General features: G+C 38.8%; 1 protein-coding gene across 2 annotated transcripts in view; it reads left to right on the top strand.

Moving 5' to 3' along the window:
* The window catches only part of HPSE2 (heparanase 2 (inactive)), a 752,987-nt gene that overhangs the window by 712,236 nt on the left and 24,052 nt on the right, over positions 1-16,699 (top strand). For both annotated transcript variants that reach the window (XM_024253747.3, XM_024253744.3), the window contains 2 exons: positions 8,224-8,369; positions 15,619-15,765. In XM_024253747.3, the coding sequence (XP_024109515.3) occupies positions 8,224-8,369; positions 15,619-15,765 (293 nt within the window). The remainder of the gene's footprint in view (positions 1-8,223; positions 8,370-15,618; positions 15,766-16,699) is intronic.

The following is a 16,699-nucleotide window of genomic DNA, read 5'->3' as shown; positions in this document are numbered from 1 at the left end:
TCCTTTTCCTATGGATGTGGCTTCCTGTGAGCTGAACTGCAGTGATTGTTGTCTGTTTTCTGGGTCTAGCCACCCAGCAAGTCTACCCAGTTCTGAGCTGGTACTGGGGGTTGTCTGCACAGAGTCATGTGATGGGAACCATCTATGGGTCCCTCAGCCGTGGATACCAGCACAGTATTTAGGGTGTCTCCCAGGTCCTGCAAAAGCGGTGCGCTTCCTTCAGAGGGTCTGTGGGTCCTCTCAGGATTGCTGGTTTGTTCTTGCAGTTGATCTGGAGCTAAAATTCACGATGCGAGCCTCTGCATGCTGCTTTGTCTGTCCGAGTTGGAGCTGCAATCTAGTCCTGCCTCCCATCCACCACGATGATCCAATCTCCTCAAAGCTATATTTAAAGAAAGTTCTCAGAGGCTAAAGAAAAGTGTTTGTCCTTCAGATCAAAAGTGCTCTCCCTAATACTGGCAAATTAATGCAGAAACTCATATTGACAGATTTCTGGCCAAAGTTCATAAAATTAAGGATAAAACATGACTTCTCTAAGCATCCTAGCAAAACACAAATACTAGAAAATAAACAGGCTACCTATACATAGAACAAAAATCATGCAAGCTTCAAAATTCTCTGCAACAATGCTACAAGAAAATGATCTCATTCTGCTTGAGGTCAATATTGACATTTTTAAAAAAGAAAATTATTTCAAAATTTATTTGGAAAAACAAATGAGTATGAGGTAATGGAAATCTCAGTTACATTGACTTGATCTTTACAAATTTATGATCAAATTAAATTATTGCATGCACCCTGAAAATATGTATATTGATTATATATCAATTTCAAAAATGCTTTAAATAAATATGCCTAAATAAGAAAAGTTTGAACAAAATAATAAAAGTATAATGAAATAGACTTGAATCTGTAGATATTAAAATGTAAATGATAATAATGAAAATGCTGTGAAACTGATTAAAAATTGAGAATTCAGTGGAAGAGAATAGAAAATCTAGACAGAGAATTACATATACTGTTTATCAGTATATCATGAATATCCCACATCATAAGGTGCACACACATACACACAAAGTCCTCATTTAATGTCATTGATAGATTCTTAGAAACTGTGACTTTAAGTGAAATGATGTACAGCAAATCCTCAAATAATGTCATTTTGCTCAATGTCATTTCGTTATAATGTTGATGAGGAAAAAAGTGGTTTTGTTACACATCGTTTCACTTAAAGTCACAATTTCCAAGAACCTCTTGATGACATTAAGTGAAGACTTACTGTTACTTAGTATGTGATAAGGATGGGCTTACAGATATGTTATTCATTATATGATACTAAAATAATTACTAGACTACTTAAAAAATAGCAAACTTAATAGTATACATCAAATCATTTTCAATGAATTAAAAGTTTAAATGTTTAAATAATATAAAAAAGAACTAGAAGAAATATAAATGAAGATGTAACTAATCCTTATATGAGGAAGGACTTACTAAGAATTAGAAAAAGAAACCAAAAGAAAAATATTGATGTGTTTTCCTATAAAATTTTTTTTTATTCTCCATGTCAAAAAACCATAAAAAGTGATAAAAGTCAAACTACAGACTTGAACAGAATATTTATACCGTATACAACTAAAGGATTGTTACTACCAAAATTAAAAGGTATGTTACGGAGGATTCTGGAAAGATGGTAGAATAGGAAGCATCATGAATCTGTCTCTTCACTCAGACAACAATTGCACTGGCAGAATCTGTCTCATGTAACTGTTTTAGAACTTTAAGGTCTATTAAAGGCTTGCAACTTTCAAGGGAAGGCTAGGAAGGTGAATTGCAGTTAATTTTGGTCAATTTCAGCTCTTAGCTCAGTAGTGACTACCGATTCCCCACCTCTTAGCCCTATGGCAGGTAGCTGTGTATGTGTTCCTGGAGCAGTTTGCATACAGCTTGCAGGAAGTCAGAGTGGTCAAAAAATACCCCATCCTCTAAATACCAATGATCTCTACTCTCATCTCTGATTACTGCTTCTGACCAAGAGGTGCAGATAAAGAAGCAGGCAACCATTGTTGTTGCACCTCTCTCCATTGATGTAAACCCCTCCCCCTCTGACTGAAGTGACTGTAGGGGATTTAAAAGATTGGTGCCTTTTTGTTTTGTTTTGTTTTTTTACTCTCCTCCTTTTTTCCTCTTTTTCCTTTCACACATTAAATACAGGAACATTCAAAAGCAACTGTGTATATGGGGAAAAGTAGAAAGTACGCATACCCAAGAAAAGGTGCAGGCTCAAAAAAGACCTGAGAAGACCTTAAGTTTGTACCTCAGGCTGATCCTTGGCACAGAAACAGCCTACAATAATTAAACACACACACACTCACCCACACTCACACACACACACACACACCAAAAACAACTAAAAACCAGCAAACCCTAGGGAGGAAGAGGATGTGATTTCCAGAGTCACCACATTATTAGATTCAAATGTCCAGTTTTCAACAACAACAAAATTACAAAGCATACAAATAAACAAGAAAGTATGGCTCATTCAAAGAAAAAAATAAATAAATCCATAGAAACCATTATTGAAAAAGACTTGATGGCAGATCTACTAAGCAAAGACTTTAAACCAATTCTCTTGAAGATGTTAAATGAAGATGTGGAAAAAGTCAAGAAAATGATGTATAAACAAAATGGAATATCAGTAAAGAGAAAGAAAACCTGTAAAGAAACAAAAAAAAATTCTGGAGCTGAAAAATATAGTGACTGAAATAAAAATTTAGTAGAGGAATTCAAAGGCAGATTGGAGCAGTCAGAGAGAGAATCAGCAAATTCAAAGGTAAGACAGTGGAAATTATCTAGTCTGAGGAACAGAAAGAAAAAAGATTGAAGAAAAATGAACAGGGTCTAAGGGACCTGGGGGACACCGTTAAGTGGACTAATATACACACCGTGGGAGTCCCAGAAGGAGAAGAGAAAAAGGAGCACAGAAAATAATCAATGAAATAATGGCTGAAAACATCTCAAATTTGATAAAGAACATGCACATAAACATCCAAGAAGCTCAATGAATTCTAAATAAGATGAATCTAAAGAGACCCACACCAAGACACTTTTAATCAGATTTTAAAGGCCAAATCAAATCTTGAAAGCAGCATGAGTGAAGTGAATTGCCAAATATAAGTAATTCTCAGTAAGATTATCAGCAGATTTCTCATCAGAAACTTTGAAGGCCAGAAGGAAGTGAGCCAATATATGCAAAGTGCTAAAAGAAAAAGAAACTGTCAACAAAGAATCCTATATCCATCAAAACTTTTTCTTCAAAAGTAGGGGAGAAATTAAGACATTCTCAAATAAAGAAAAGCTGAGAGATTTTGTGATGACTAGACTTGCTCTGCAAAAAATGCTTAAGGGAGTCCTGCTGTTGCAATGAAAGTATACTGATAGTAATTCAAAGTTGTATGAAAAAATAAAGATCTCAATAAATATTAAGTATATGAGCAAATATACAAGCTGGCATTATTGTAACAATAGGTTTTAACTCCTATTAAGATAATAGGTTTTAACTTTCTTTTCTGCATGATTTAACAGACTAATACCTCTTTTAAAAACAATTATTAGTCTAGAAGCTAGTGTCATTGTTACTTTGGTTTGTAACTCCAATTTTTGTTTCTACATAATTTATGAGAATAATGTATTTAAAAGAATTATCAGTTTATGTTCTGGGGACACACAATGTATCAAGATGTAATTTTGTGACATCAACCATTGATGTAAAAAGACAAATAGAGGTTCCTCTTCAAAGACTTTCCTCCCTGTCTAATTAGGAATAAATAGTAACTTCTCTTAAAAGCAAAATTTATTCAAAGACCTGTGCTAACATTCTTAAATATCTGCTAGCCATAATAAAGAAATCAATGTACTTTATGTTCTTAGCTCCCACAATTTAGCCTAAATATTTGCCCTGGCATGCTTATACTGGTCCAAGGAGGCATTAGGTCATAGCCTGTTCCTCTTCCTTATTTAAAAGTGTTTTTATCTTTCTCAGCATTCCACAAGTTACTTCCTCCTTCCTTTGTTCTCCTCTACCTTTGCCTCTTTTAAAAAGCTCTAAGTTGCTAGCCAATCAGGACAAATACAGAATGTGAGGTCCTGTTCCAGCCAATAGAAACCAGACATAGCAGTAGGGTGGACGCGTCAGGTTATAAATGACCCTGTCTCCTTTGTTCAGTATACTCTCATGGCAAAACTGCTGGCAGGTGTACCCTTTCTGCAGGAAGTAAAAATGGCCTTACTAAATAAATTAAATTTATGTTCAAGTGCTATTTCTTTATGGCACCGGAGAACAAGCATTTCAAACAATTGAGAAGGGTGAGGACAGAGCTTTAAAGGAACAGAGTTTTTGTATGTTGTTAAAGTTAAGCTGGTATAAATGCAAATTAGAATGTTATAATTAGGATGTTAAATGTAATACCAAAGTAACCACAAAGAAAATAGTTATAGAATATGCACAAAAGATAATGAGAAAGGAATTTAAACATTTCACTAAAAAATATCAACTAAACACAAAAGAAGACAGTGATATAGGAAAGGAGGTACAAAAAAGCTGTAACATATACAAAACAGCAAAATGACAGATGTCCCTCCTTATCAGTAGTTACTTTAAATGTAAATTGATTAAACTCACCAGTCAAAAGAAGAGGTTGGCAGAAAAGATTTTAAAAGAAAAACAGGATCCAACTATATGCTGTCTGCACAGAGATTCACTTTAGACCCAGAAACACAAACAGATTGAAAGGATGGAAAAATATATTCCACAAAAATAGTAACCAAATGAGAGCAGGGGCAGCTTTACTAATATCAGACAAAATAGATTTTAAATTTTAAAAGATTATAAGAGACAAAGAAGGAAATTATATATTAATAAAAGTTTCAATGCAGCAATAATATATAACATTATGTTTACACACCTGATTACAGATAACAAAAAAAATGAAGTGAAAGTTGCCAGAATTGAAAGAGAAACAGACACTTCTGCAATAACAGTTGAAGACTTCAATATCCCATTCTCAATAATGATAAGAAAAACAAGACAGAAGTAAGGAAGTACAGGAGTTAAACAACACAATAACCCAACTAGATCTAACAGACACACCAAACACTTTACCCAGCAACAATAGCATATACATTTTTTCTCATTGCATATGGGACATTTTGCAGGATAAGCCATGTGTTGGGCTGCAAATTAAGTTCAAATGTGGTATACAAATGCAATGGAATATTATTCAGCCTTACAAAAGAAGAAAATTCTGACATATGCTACAATGTGGATGAACCTTGAGGACGCTATGCTAAGTGAAATAAGCCAGTCACAAAAAGGCAAATACTATGAGTTCATTTATATTAGGTACTCAGAATAGTCACAGAGGCAGAAAGTGGAACAGTGGTTGCCAGAAGTTGGGGGAGGGGGAATGAAGAGTTAATGTTTAATGGGTACAGAGTTTCAGTTTTACAAGATGACAAGTTATAGAGATGGACAGTGGTGATGGTTATACAACATTATGAATTTATATGATACCACTGAACTATACATTTAAAAATGGTTAAGATGGTAAATTTTATGTTATGTGGATCTCCTCACAGTAAAAAAAAATTGGGAAAAAATGTTGGTCATTAGGAATTAACCTTATCAACTTCTTTTATATATCTATCCCAAACCTCTTTAGAGTTTTACCCAGGTATCCTCATCTCCTTTTTTAGAGTGGCATGGCATTTAGCTATCTCCTATTGAAAAGCAGACAGGTTTCAAGTTAGTAAATCTAAAGTTTGCCACTCAATTATGGTGGGGATTATATAAGTTTATTTTTTATCTCTACGTAATTATTGAGAATTAAACGTAATAAACATAATATCTCTTTTCTTTTCTTTTTTTTTTCTTTTTTGAGACGGAATCTCACTCTGTTGCCCAGGCTGGAGTGCAGTGGCGCAATCTCGGCTCCCTGCAAGCTCCGCCTCCCGGGTTCACGCCATTCTCCTGCCTCAGCCTCCCCAGTAGCTGGGACTACAGGCGCCCACCACCACGCCCTGCTAATTTTTTGTATTTTTAGTAGAGACAGGGTTTCACCATGTTAGCCAGGATGGTCTTGATCTCCTGACCTTGTGATCCGCCCACCTCGGCCTCCCAAAGTGCTGGGATTACAGGCGTGAGCCACCGTAAACATAATATCTCTTTTTTCCAAATGTGAGTGGCTTGCTTACAAACATGTCTCACATTAAGTGAAAATTGCTACGACACAAAGATAATGGCTATACCCAAATGCAAGTTTGAGAGCAAGCCTGTTTAGCTTTTTCAAATTACCTAAATAAAAACAGGGGTGTTTGTGATAAGACATTGGAATGAAGGATAAGAAAAATGGGAATGAACTGTAGTGAGTCGGAATTGGAGAAACAGAAGTGTTTTGTGCTTTTGCTGTTCTTGTCTTCTAAATGCTTTGTGAGTGTAAAAATCAGAAATTAAATTTTGGCAACCTCTATACAAAAAACTAAGGATCCCTTCCGGATTCTATACCCACCCTCTAGGTTGAATTCCTTGTTTTTCAGCTGCCTTGTGTCTTTATATAATATGACTTTGTACTTCACAGCATGAAGGAAAGCGTTGTACAGCCATTGGAGGCAAATGGATCCCTATTTGCTTTCATGGTCTACCATTCACTAGTTTTGTGACCTGAGATATCCCTTGAAACATTCTCATATCTGTAAAATAAGAATAATAATCCCTATTGTTATATCAGGAGCTACTGAGAAAATAGTAAGCTAATCCTAGCTAACTTACAGTTTTTTACTTTTATTATTTAAAAGAAAGTACATTGCAAATCAGTAAGAAAAAGGTGGAAATCCCCTTGCAATGTGAAAACCATTTCATAAAGTAATCATCAAAAACACAGAAATTGTAATCAAATTTGAGCATATTAAACCCACAACACTTTTTCCATCTATATAATTGATAATGATTATTTGCCTTTTTTAATATTAGGAGACCATATATAACAGCCATCCTAAGGCCACTTAAAATTAAAGTAAATGGTTGTGCATGGCTTAGAGCACACTACTCAGGGCAGATTTGGAGCCATTCTAGTGGCAAAGGGGCTTTGAGACTTTGTTCTGATTTACGCAGTTCATCAGATATTTTTAAGCAGCTGATATTATAAATGACCACACAAGAAAAAAGAAAACATTATCAGAAGGCTTCTGCCTGAAAATATGAAGGCTAATAAATCGCGATTGATGTCTTTAAGGCATTGAAGAGTATGCACTGAATAGTATATTCACTGAATTCAGGAATTTGAGTGGGGTAGGGGGGTCCTAAATGTTATTAGGAAGCCCTATTTTATACAGTAAGTTATAAACACTGAAGTCATTACCTCACAATAGTTGATAAGAGCTTGCATAACAGAAATGTAAATTTTATATTTATATCAGATACAAACACAAAATATGATAATAGCAAATACAGCAGAAATTAAGGTGGGTTTTTGTAAGCTCATATAAATGTGTGCCACAGATTGAATATTTTTAAATCAATTACACATGGAATGGTTAAAGCATCACATTCTTTTTAGTTTAGAATTACACTTTTTATTATCAAACTGTTGAGGATAACCAAGAATTAGCACCACGGTTGCAAACATTTTTCTGTTTGCCTTTCTGGCTCTGGAATCAAGGACTCTGGTCTCCTATGTGGAGAAGCTTCACCTCAGTCCCACTGCACTAGTGGTCTTCAGTGATAATATTTGGAGAATGATAGTTTGGATGATCATGTTAGTAACAATTCTAAAGAATGGAAATAGTCCATTCCATAATTAAATGGAAGTCATAAGCCGCTATAAAAGTAAAGTCATAGGAAAAGAAAGTTGAAAATGTAAAGCCTCAAATGGTTTTATTTCATATATGAAAATCCTTGATTCATTTGTTCATATGCCGCTGTGGATCGACTCCACTTACACATCCCAGTTTAGTTGAAAGGCCACTTTAGACAGTGTCCATTTCCTTATCAACCCACGTTCGTGTTTCATGGGGCTGACCATGCTTGTAGGCTTAGGGCTGCATTGGTCATGACTCATGACTCCCGGTAGGAAGTGATTTCTGGCCCGTATGTGTGTGTGTCATGTTTACTCAGAACACCTGAGCATGTGTTCTCTCCCTGACCCTCTCCCTCTCTATTCTCCTCAGGACTACTGGCTCTCTCTCCTCTACAAGCGCCTGATCGGCCCCAAAGTCTTGGCTGTGCATGTGGCTGGGCTCCAGCGGAAGCCACGGCCTGGCCGAGTGATCCGGGACAAGCTAAGGATTTATGCTCACTGCACAAACCACCACAAGTAAGTCCTCAGAGAGATGGCAGAAAGGCCACCCGAGGGGCTCCCACCCCATACCATTTGGGACCCCTTCAAGACTCATCTCCATTCACTAAACTTAAAAACTTTTTGCCTCTGGAATCACCATACCTGCTCTTTGCAGGTTCAAATAATTTCTGGTAAATAGCTTTTACTCCAAGTAAACCCTCCCTTCTCATACTTAGAGGATTAATCATAAAAGGTTCCTAAAATTCTTGCCATTTGTTCATTTACTTATTCATCCAACACATTTTTATTGAGCATTTTCTCTGTGCCAGTTGATGTAATGCCCATGAGGCTTTTTTGTGTGCCTAAGCTTTAGCCAAGTCAAGAGGTATAAAATCTTTTCCTATGACCCACCAGCAAAGCTTGAGAAAATAAATCTCCCTTTTTAAGATGCATGCTGGAGAGATATGCCACTAGAAACCTAGCCCTAGACCAATGCGTCTCAAGCTGGGGGTCCCCAGAACTAAAGGAGTGCCCAGAGATGGTCATGCCAGCTTTAGAGCCATTTCCAGTGTTTTGAAAATCTTTTCAGCTATTTTAAAAATTAAGAGGCTAAGTGAAATCTGGGCTTCCTTTTCTGAGGGCTCTGGACTTAACAACAACCTGATGTGGTAGTGTGGGGTCATCCTCTTTTTGATCTGAAGCACTGTTTGTCATTACAGTTGTCTTTAAAACAAACAGGAAAATTAATTATCAATAAATATAAGTTTGGCAGATAAAAAATTTTAACACATGAAGACCATAACGGAAAACTTTAAATCGGGGGTGGGGGGTGCCTAAAGCAAAATCCATCTGGCCAAATATGGCTTTCTTACATCACTTCCTGTTTAAGGCAGAGTAGGCTGCCCTGGAAAAGATAATTCTTTCTCTTTCTCTTAATGCAAAGAAAACCTGGTGGGGGGATACAGGGCGGGGAATGGTAAGCAAGTGCCTCCAGCCAGACCTTCATTCCAGCCCAGGCCTATCGGGAACTGATCAAGGGGAGTACTTAGTACAAAGAGCTTGGAGTGGTCAGGTTACAACAGATGCTCCTTCTGCTTCCTTGATGAGAGAGGAGCCAAGCCAATTAATTTATCATGATAAGACTTTTCAAAGAATCACTCTGAGCAGAGGAGGGGCAGGAGCCAGTTGTCTTGTCAGTAGATACAAGTGCCTATTGTAAATGAGGGGAGGCTGGCTTGGGCAGAGGCCAGAGGCTTTCAACATCCCTTTTGCTCAACAGGAAGCTCAATCCAATACCTGACAGAGAGTGACTGCTTTATGGCCTTGGCCTGGAGTTATCTGATCATCACACAAGGAAACATTGTATTCCTTGTCTCTGCCCTGGCCCTGAGGTAACCACCCAAAAGGTGGACCCCCAGACTCAAGATAGAAAAATTACTCTTGGCACCTTATATCCCTGTTGGAAAGCATATCAGTCTGTGGCCTTTATACTGCTAGTCTGAGGACTCGGGGGAAAAACATATCTGCAGCCATGGGCTTAGCAGGATTTGCGTCTCCTCATAGAAGCCTCCTCACAAAATCTCGAGTGTTCATTCTCATTCTTTAACATCCTCATGGGAAGTTGTCATTAATATTCTGAGTGTACCATGAACTCAGGGCCAGTGTCTCATTCATTTTTGTATTCTTGGTGTCTAATGTAGTGACTGGCATGAAGATCCCAGGAAAGGTTTGCAAATGAATGAACGAATGCAGAATTTGGGCATCAAGATGTTACTGTTGATTTGGAGTTAGAGCTTTCTTCCCCTTTGATATTACTACATCAGCCAGAAGGAAATGGTATGGTGGAGTGGTTAGGAATTCTACCATTCCGTAGCATGAGACCTCAAACAAGTTACTGAAATTATCTGCATTCAAGACTCTCTGTCTACACCACCAGCTCTCCTCTAATTTCTATGCAAAGTCACTCCAGAACCTTTCTAGAGAAATGGTGTCACTGGGCTTCTGTCAGTACAACCTCTCTCACTCTCTGTTAAAAAGACAGAAAGAAAAGACTTTCATAATCCATTCTACATGTGACCCTAATGATAATAATTGGGGTGAAGGTGTTTTTGTTCCTATTAGATTCATAAAGAAAACCCACAATGAATGCACGGAGCTGGCTGAGGGTGCAGGGCTCCTCCATGTCAACAGTTGTCAGTGTCCAGCCATGTTAGCTCAAAGGTAGAAGAAGTATCTGTTCACCTCTCTGAGAAATCATGTGCCATTAAGGAAGCACTGCTGAGTCATTTATCTGTGGCCAATAGGCCAAAATCACAGAATTATCCCAGAGTGGGCATGGTGGATTCACACTATTCAACCTTGACGAATACTCTGAAAATATTTGTCCCAGGTCAAAACAGGGATTGGGGAGAAGGCATAAACTTATGAGTAGAATCATCCAGAGAAAGCGTCTATTAAAACAACAACCCCTGCACTCCAGTGTGTATTGAATACTTGCTGTGTGACAAGCATCTTTCCAGATATTTGCACTTATTTTATTGAATTTCAAAGGTTCTATGGTATCACACCTACATGCAAATAACAGCATTAATAATGCAAAGAATGTTACAATTGGAAAGAGCCCTTAGAAATCATTCAGCTGAGTGCCTGTTCAACACAGGAATCCATTTCACATCTCCCTGATAGTCATGCAACCCCTACGTGGATACCTCACTGCCTGTCATGGCAGCCCCTGGCATTGTGGGTCATTTCTGATCTTGTAGAGTGCTGTCTCTTATGATTAATTTGGGAGAAAAAGTTAGATCCTCATACCACCACCAGCAGGTGCTTTTCTCTTTTCTGTTCTAGAATTAACAAATTAGGACACTGACAGAATGGCAGTTCTCATCCTCTATCTTCTTGTTCAGAGAACAATAAAGTTTTGACGAGGAAGCCTCTTTTTACGAGCCATTCTGCTGAAACAACGTATGTTTCTGGGGTGGAGATGAGGTCCTTAGCCAAGTTCAGAACCAATTGGAACCTGGTGGATGCTGAAGCAAAATTAAGCCTTTTGGGGTTCAAGTTCGTTTATTATTGGCAAAACATGACTTCCTGTTTTTCACAAGAAGTTTTTTTAAAGACTCATAAAAATGGTTCCTGAGGCTTCTTGGACATCAAATGGCTCTTACAAAACAATATTTTGATGAGTTAAGTGTAAATGAATCAGAAACATGTGGATTAAATTTCCCTTAAAATACACAGGGGCTTTGAAATTAAGGGAAAAAATGTTTGGCAAAACATGGCCTGGCTTTTACCGAACCCAAAACCTTTGAATTAGATTTGGAGACAATGGATCAACCCAGTTTCAAGCACATTGACTTTCAGTGGGAATGACCGTGGACTGCAAAGCATCATCCCCCTTTCCCTTTCCCAGCCTCCCAGCTTCACTGGAGACATTTCTAGAACATGACTGTTTTCTATCTGGAAGTCAAGATGCACCTCCCCATATGACATTCCCCACCTCTTACATTTAGGATATTCCAATTCCAGCCTCCCTTCCCTGACTCACTACCCCCTCCTCCCATGGCAACACAGAGAAATGTCAGGCAGGAAAAGAACAGCCAAAAAAAATGAACTCCAGATACATGGATTCTCTGCTGGTGAAAAAAAAATCTCACCCATGAGTGAGACATGGGGCAAGATAGATGGTCCTCTCAGACAACTTCTCTCCTGAAAGGACCATTCACTAAGATAACCAAAAGCCACCTGGACTTGATAACCTCAGAAGGCCAGCAAATGCTTGCAGGCCAAGCCTTCAGACACCATCTTCTCCAAGATTATTTTTCTGTGGTCAGAGAATATATGTTCCTCAGGAATTTGGATTCTCAACACACTACTTTCAGGTTGGTGCTGCACTCCCCATCCAAGAATGTGTCTTTGCAGCAAAAAGACCTCGCTTAATGTCCTTGCCCATAAGCCAAGCAGGGAGAGGGATGGCTGAGGCAGTCTTTAATGCCAATTCCTACCTGAGAAGGCACTATGAGTTCTGAGAGCCTCTATATGTGAGTCTTTGGGCTGTACTGGTTTGTCTTCCCCAGGGGAACTATGTAAGTGGAAATCAGAACACTGCCAAACAGCTTGAAAAAGACAGCTTTCCCTGCAGCAGTGCTGTGATTTCAGGTCTCCCTCCCACCCACCACTTCCCCACATCCCACCTTCTCTTCTGCAGTCTCCAAGGGCTCATTCTGCCCCAGCTCTGCAGAGGAGAAACTCATAAATGCAAGCACGTGGCTCTCTCCTCCTCCACTGCTGGCCTTTGAGAGTGTTGTTTGATGGTAGCTAGCAAAAGAGTTTACTGCAGTCTGGCAAAATTGATACCCATCCACATGTATTTTGCTCCCACTCTGAAGCCTAGAGATCCTGCAATTAATGGTGTCTTCCTCAGTTTTACAGATAGCTAAGCTAAGCTGAAACCCCACCAATGGGATAGAGTCTATGTTCTTCTTTAATGATGGTCAACACTGATTCAGGCTGCCAGCATCCTTCTTCAGAATTCTGGGGACACAAGTCTGCTTAAATCAACTGGCATTCTCTTCTGACCTAACTCATTTAGCTACAAAAGCTAGTTCACATGTTGCAGGAGATTAAGAAGGACCAGAGGAGGAGGAACCAGATGAAAGAGTCATTTTAATAATTTATCAGAACACAAATGCAGGCATCCAAAAGCCTTGAACACAATAATGTACCCTCCTGCAGATGCAAGAAAAATCCTCTGACGCACAGCCAGCAGGATATACTTTGGTAGTTCTTCTCATAATCTTAATGGATTGTTCTAAGCAAGTGGTTCCCAAACCCAATTCATCTGCCAAATATCCCAGAAAGATTTTTTTAAGTATAGATTCCCAGACCCTAATCCCAAATAGATTGCATCAAAATCTCCAGGGAAGAGCCCTGGAAACTGTGCTTCTAAACAAAAACAAAAATAAAAAAACTCCATGTCACCATGCTGACCTGTCCATGGTCACTCAACTCTTAATTAGCACCTTTAGAAGCAGAGGTGAGTGACCCAGGATGGAGGGGTGTTATTTCTACAAGGAATGATGCTTTCCTCTGGGCAAAGTTGACTTAGAGTTTCTCTGAACTCCTCCTTTGAAGGTGGGGCTGGGTCATTTTTTTCTGTTTCCTCTCATTAACCTATCCAGATGGGGCCCTAAGGGACCCCTTAGAAACTAAGCATTTTTTCCTACAGAGAGAAGGAAATCGTTATAGTTTTGCTGATACATGCTGAAGGGCTTGTGCATGTAGGCATATAGTTCTCTCAGACTTCTGAAGATCTTATGCTCATTTAAAAAGATTCCAAAATGGTGAATAGTTTTATAATCTTGAGGTAGGTAAAACAGCAAAGGAAGAAATCAAAAAGATAAATTTGACTACATAAAAGTTTTTTAAATTTTATATATTAAAATACAATGTAAATAAACTGAAGTGGTCAAAGAAAACCGGGGGAAATTTTGCAGACAAAAGACTGCTTTTTAATAAATAAATTGTTTTTATAAATCAACAGAAAAATAGGCAAAGGTGTCCGGGCACAGTGTCTAATGCCTGTAATCCCAGCACTTTGGGAGGCCAAGGCGGGTGATCACTTGAGGTCAGGAGTTCAAGACCAGCCTGGCCAACATGGTGAAACCCCATCTCTACTAAAAATACAAAAATTAGCTGGGCATGGTGGTGCACGCCTGTAATCTCAGCTACCAGGGAGGCTGAGGCAGGAGAATTGCCTGAATGCAGGAGGCGGAGGTTGCAGTGAGCCGAGATCGTGCCACTGCACTCCAGCCTGGGCGACAGAGAAAAAAAGAAAGGAAGGAAGGAAGAAAGCAAAGAAAAGGAAGGAAGGAAGGAAGGAAGGATGGATGGCAGGCAGGCAGGCAAAGGACATGGTCAGCTTACAAAAGAAGAAATGAAATGGCAAATGAAAAAATGCTGCATGTCAGTATTAATTTTTAAAAATACAAATTAATACAACATTGAAATCCCATTTTCACCTCTCAGGTTGACAGAGGTATTTTAAAAGAACACATTGGAAGTGTTCTTAGGGGTATGAGGAAATAGGTGCTCTCATACAGAGCAGGTGGGAGCAAAATTAGTGAAAGCTTCCTAGAGAGTTAATATCAATGGCATCAAAAAGTGTGTATCTGTCAGGATAGGTGAGTTTATGCTGCAATAATGAATAGCCCCCTCTCCATGGCTTTCAGTAAGAAAATTTATTTCTCATTCACACTACTTGTCCATCATGGCTCAGCTGTACCTCTGCCCACGTCATCTTCATTCAATAGAACAGCCTTTGTCAAGAACATTGTCAGTCTTCTGGCAGAGGGAAATGAAACATGGCAAAAGATGGGCTGAGTCCTAAAGCTTCTGCCTAGAGGTTTTTACCATGTCCACTCACATTTCATTGGACAAAGCAAATCACGTGATCACTCAGTAGGGCAGGAAGAAAAAATCTTCCCACAGGGAGGTGCACCACTGGGAATGAACTGGAAAATTTGGTGAGGAATCATACAACACCCATTTCCCTTGGACTAATGATTCCAACGTCTAGGACTTTATCCATCAGAAATAATCAAAAAGTTTATACACATGACATAATTTATAATGGCAAAAATGTTCAAACATGAGTTGTCTGAACTGCAAACATAGGGGATTAGTTAAATAATGTTACACTTCTATGACTGAAAAGTTTAGCATTCTTCTACAAGTAGAAAAAGAATCACATAGGAATATGTTTAAGATGTTCATTAATGGAAAAAAATCTCTGTGAATAATGTGATTCCAGTTATGTAAAAACTGAGTAATAATGTGTCAAAGTACTCAATAAATATTTGTCAAATTAATAAACTAAAAAATACTGGAAGGATGTTTGCCAAAATATTATCATATCTCAAGATATGAGGGTTATGGGGAATTTTCTTTTTCTTCTTTTTGTTTCTCAATATTTTTCCTTTTTTGCAATCAGCATGTTTTACTTCCATACTATGGTAATATATGCCATAAAATACATATATTATATTTCCTAAAATCATTGCAATACATTTAAACAAAAACAAAAGAAGTATAGCAGGAAGTGGCTATCATCTTTGCAAGAAACCACAATAACAAGGCCTTCCTGTCTTTTAGGGTCTATGGTGGCCAAGTTTTTAAGTTCCATTTTCTGGGCTGTTCATATTTTGTACAGTCTATAAATTATTTAGAAGCATCTAACTGACCACTTTGTTTCCATCTTTCACTTCTCTCTTTCTCTGGATCTCAGCCACAACTACGTTCGTGGGTCTATTACACTTTTTATCATCAACTTGCATCGATCAAGAAAGAAAATCAAGCTGGCTGGGACTCTCAGAGACAAGCTCGTTCACCAGTACCTGCTGCAGCCCTATGGGCAGGAGGGCCTAAAGTCCAAGTACGTGCCAACCTGAAAATAGCTCGGGAGCAAGTGCAGCAGGAGCTGAGGGAGGGGGAGGCTGAAGACACCAAGGCTGCTACTAATTCTCTCAAGGGCTCAGTGGGATGGAGTAGGACAAAGAGCGGTCTGGGGTCAGGTGACTGCTGACTCCTTTTGGGAACATGTTCAAGCCCCTCCCTATCTTAGATTCCCCAATTGTAAAGTCAAATGGTGGAGAAAGTATTTCTCAACAAGGGTACTCTTGGTATTTGAGCTAGATGATTCTTCGTTATACACGACTATCACATTGTAAGCTGTTTAGCATCCTTGGCCGCTGCTCACCAAATGCCAATAGTGCCCCATGGTCATGTAGCAACCAAATATCCTGGTAGTTGAGAACCATGTCCCTCACAGCTGTAACATTCTGTAATGCTGACTCCCTTGTTGTTACCATCTATTAACCTCACAGGGCTTACAGGAAGGAGCACTAAACAAAGAGTTTAGTGCTCAAAAGGTCAGAGATAAAGAGTCTGTCCTGCCCCTAACTTTATGACTTGAGCACATCACTGCTCCATCTCAGCTTCTTCATCTGAATAATAGGACAGAGATTATATTTTGAGGGCTCTGTGACCCTTTCAAAACTCTACAAATAAACGATTCTCGGACACTCCCTGCCTCCCTCAGTCTCTATTAGAGACTTGACAACATGGATCTCTACAAACAGAACAACTCTAGGCCACAGTGAGAAGGGCCTGGTCAAGGGCAAGGCCACCCCAGCTCCCCAAGTGAGGCCTCTCAGGAAGGGTATGGGATGCTGCACAGACTGGAGGCATTCCTATTCCATTTTTAATGTTTACCAAGTTTAACAAAGCTGTAAACTTGGAGCAGGTGGCTTGTACTCCAACAGCTGCCCACAAATATTTGTGCTATAATTATTCACTGTTTCACTGCA

The sequence above is a fragment of the Pongo abelii genome, chromosome 8, assembly GCF_028885655.2.
Source record: "Pongo abelii isolate AG06213 chromosome 8, NHGRI_mPonAbe1-v2.0_pri, whole genome shotgun sequence".
Lineage (NCBI taxonomy): Eukaryota > Metazoa > Chordata > Mammalia > Primates > Hominidae > Pongo > Pongo abelii.
This window is presented reverse-complemented; position numbering and strand designations above follow the sequence as displayed.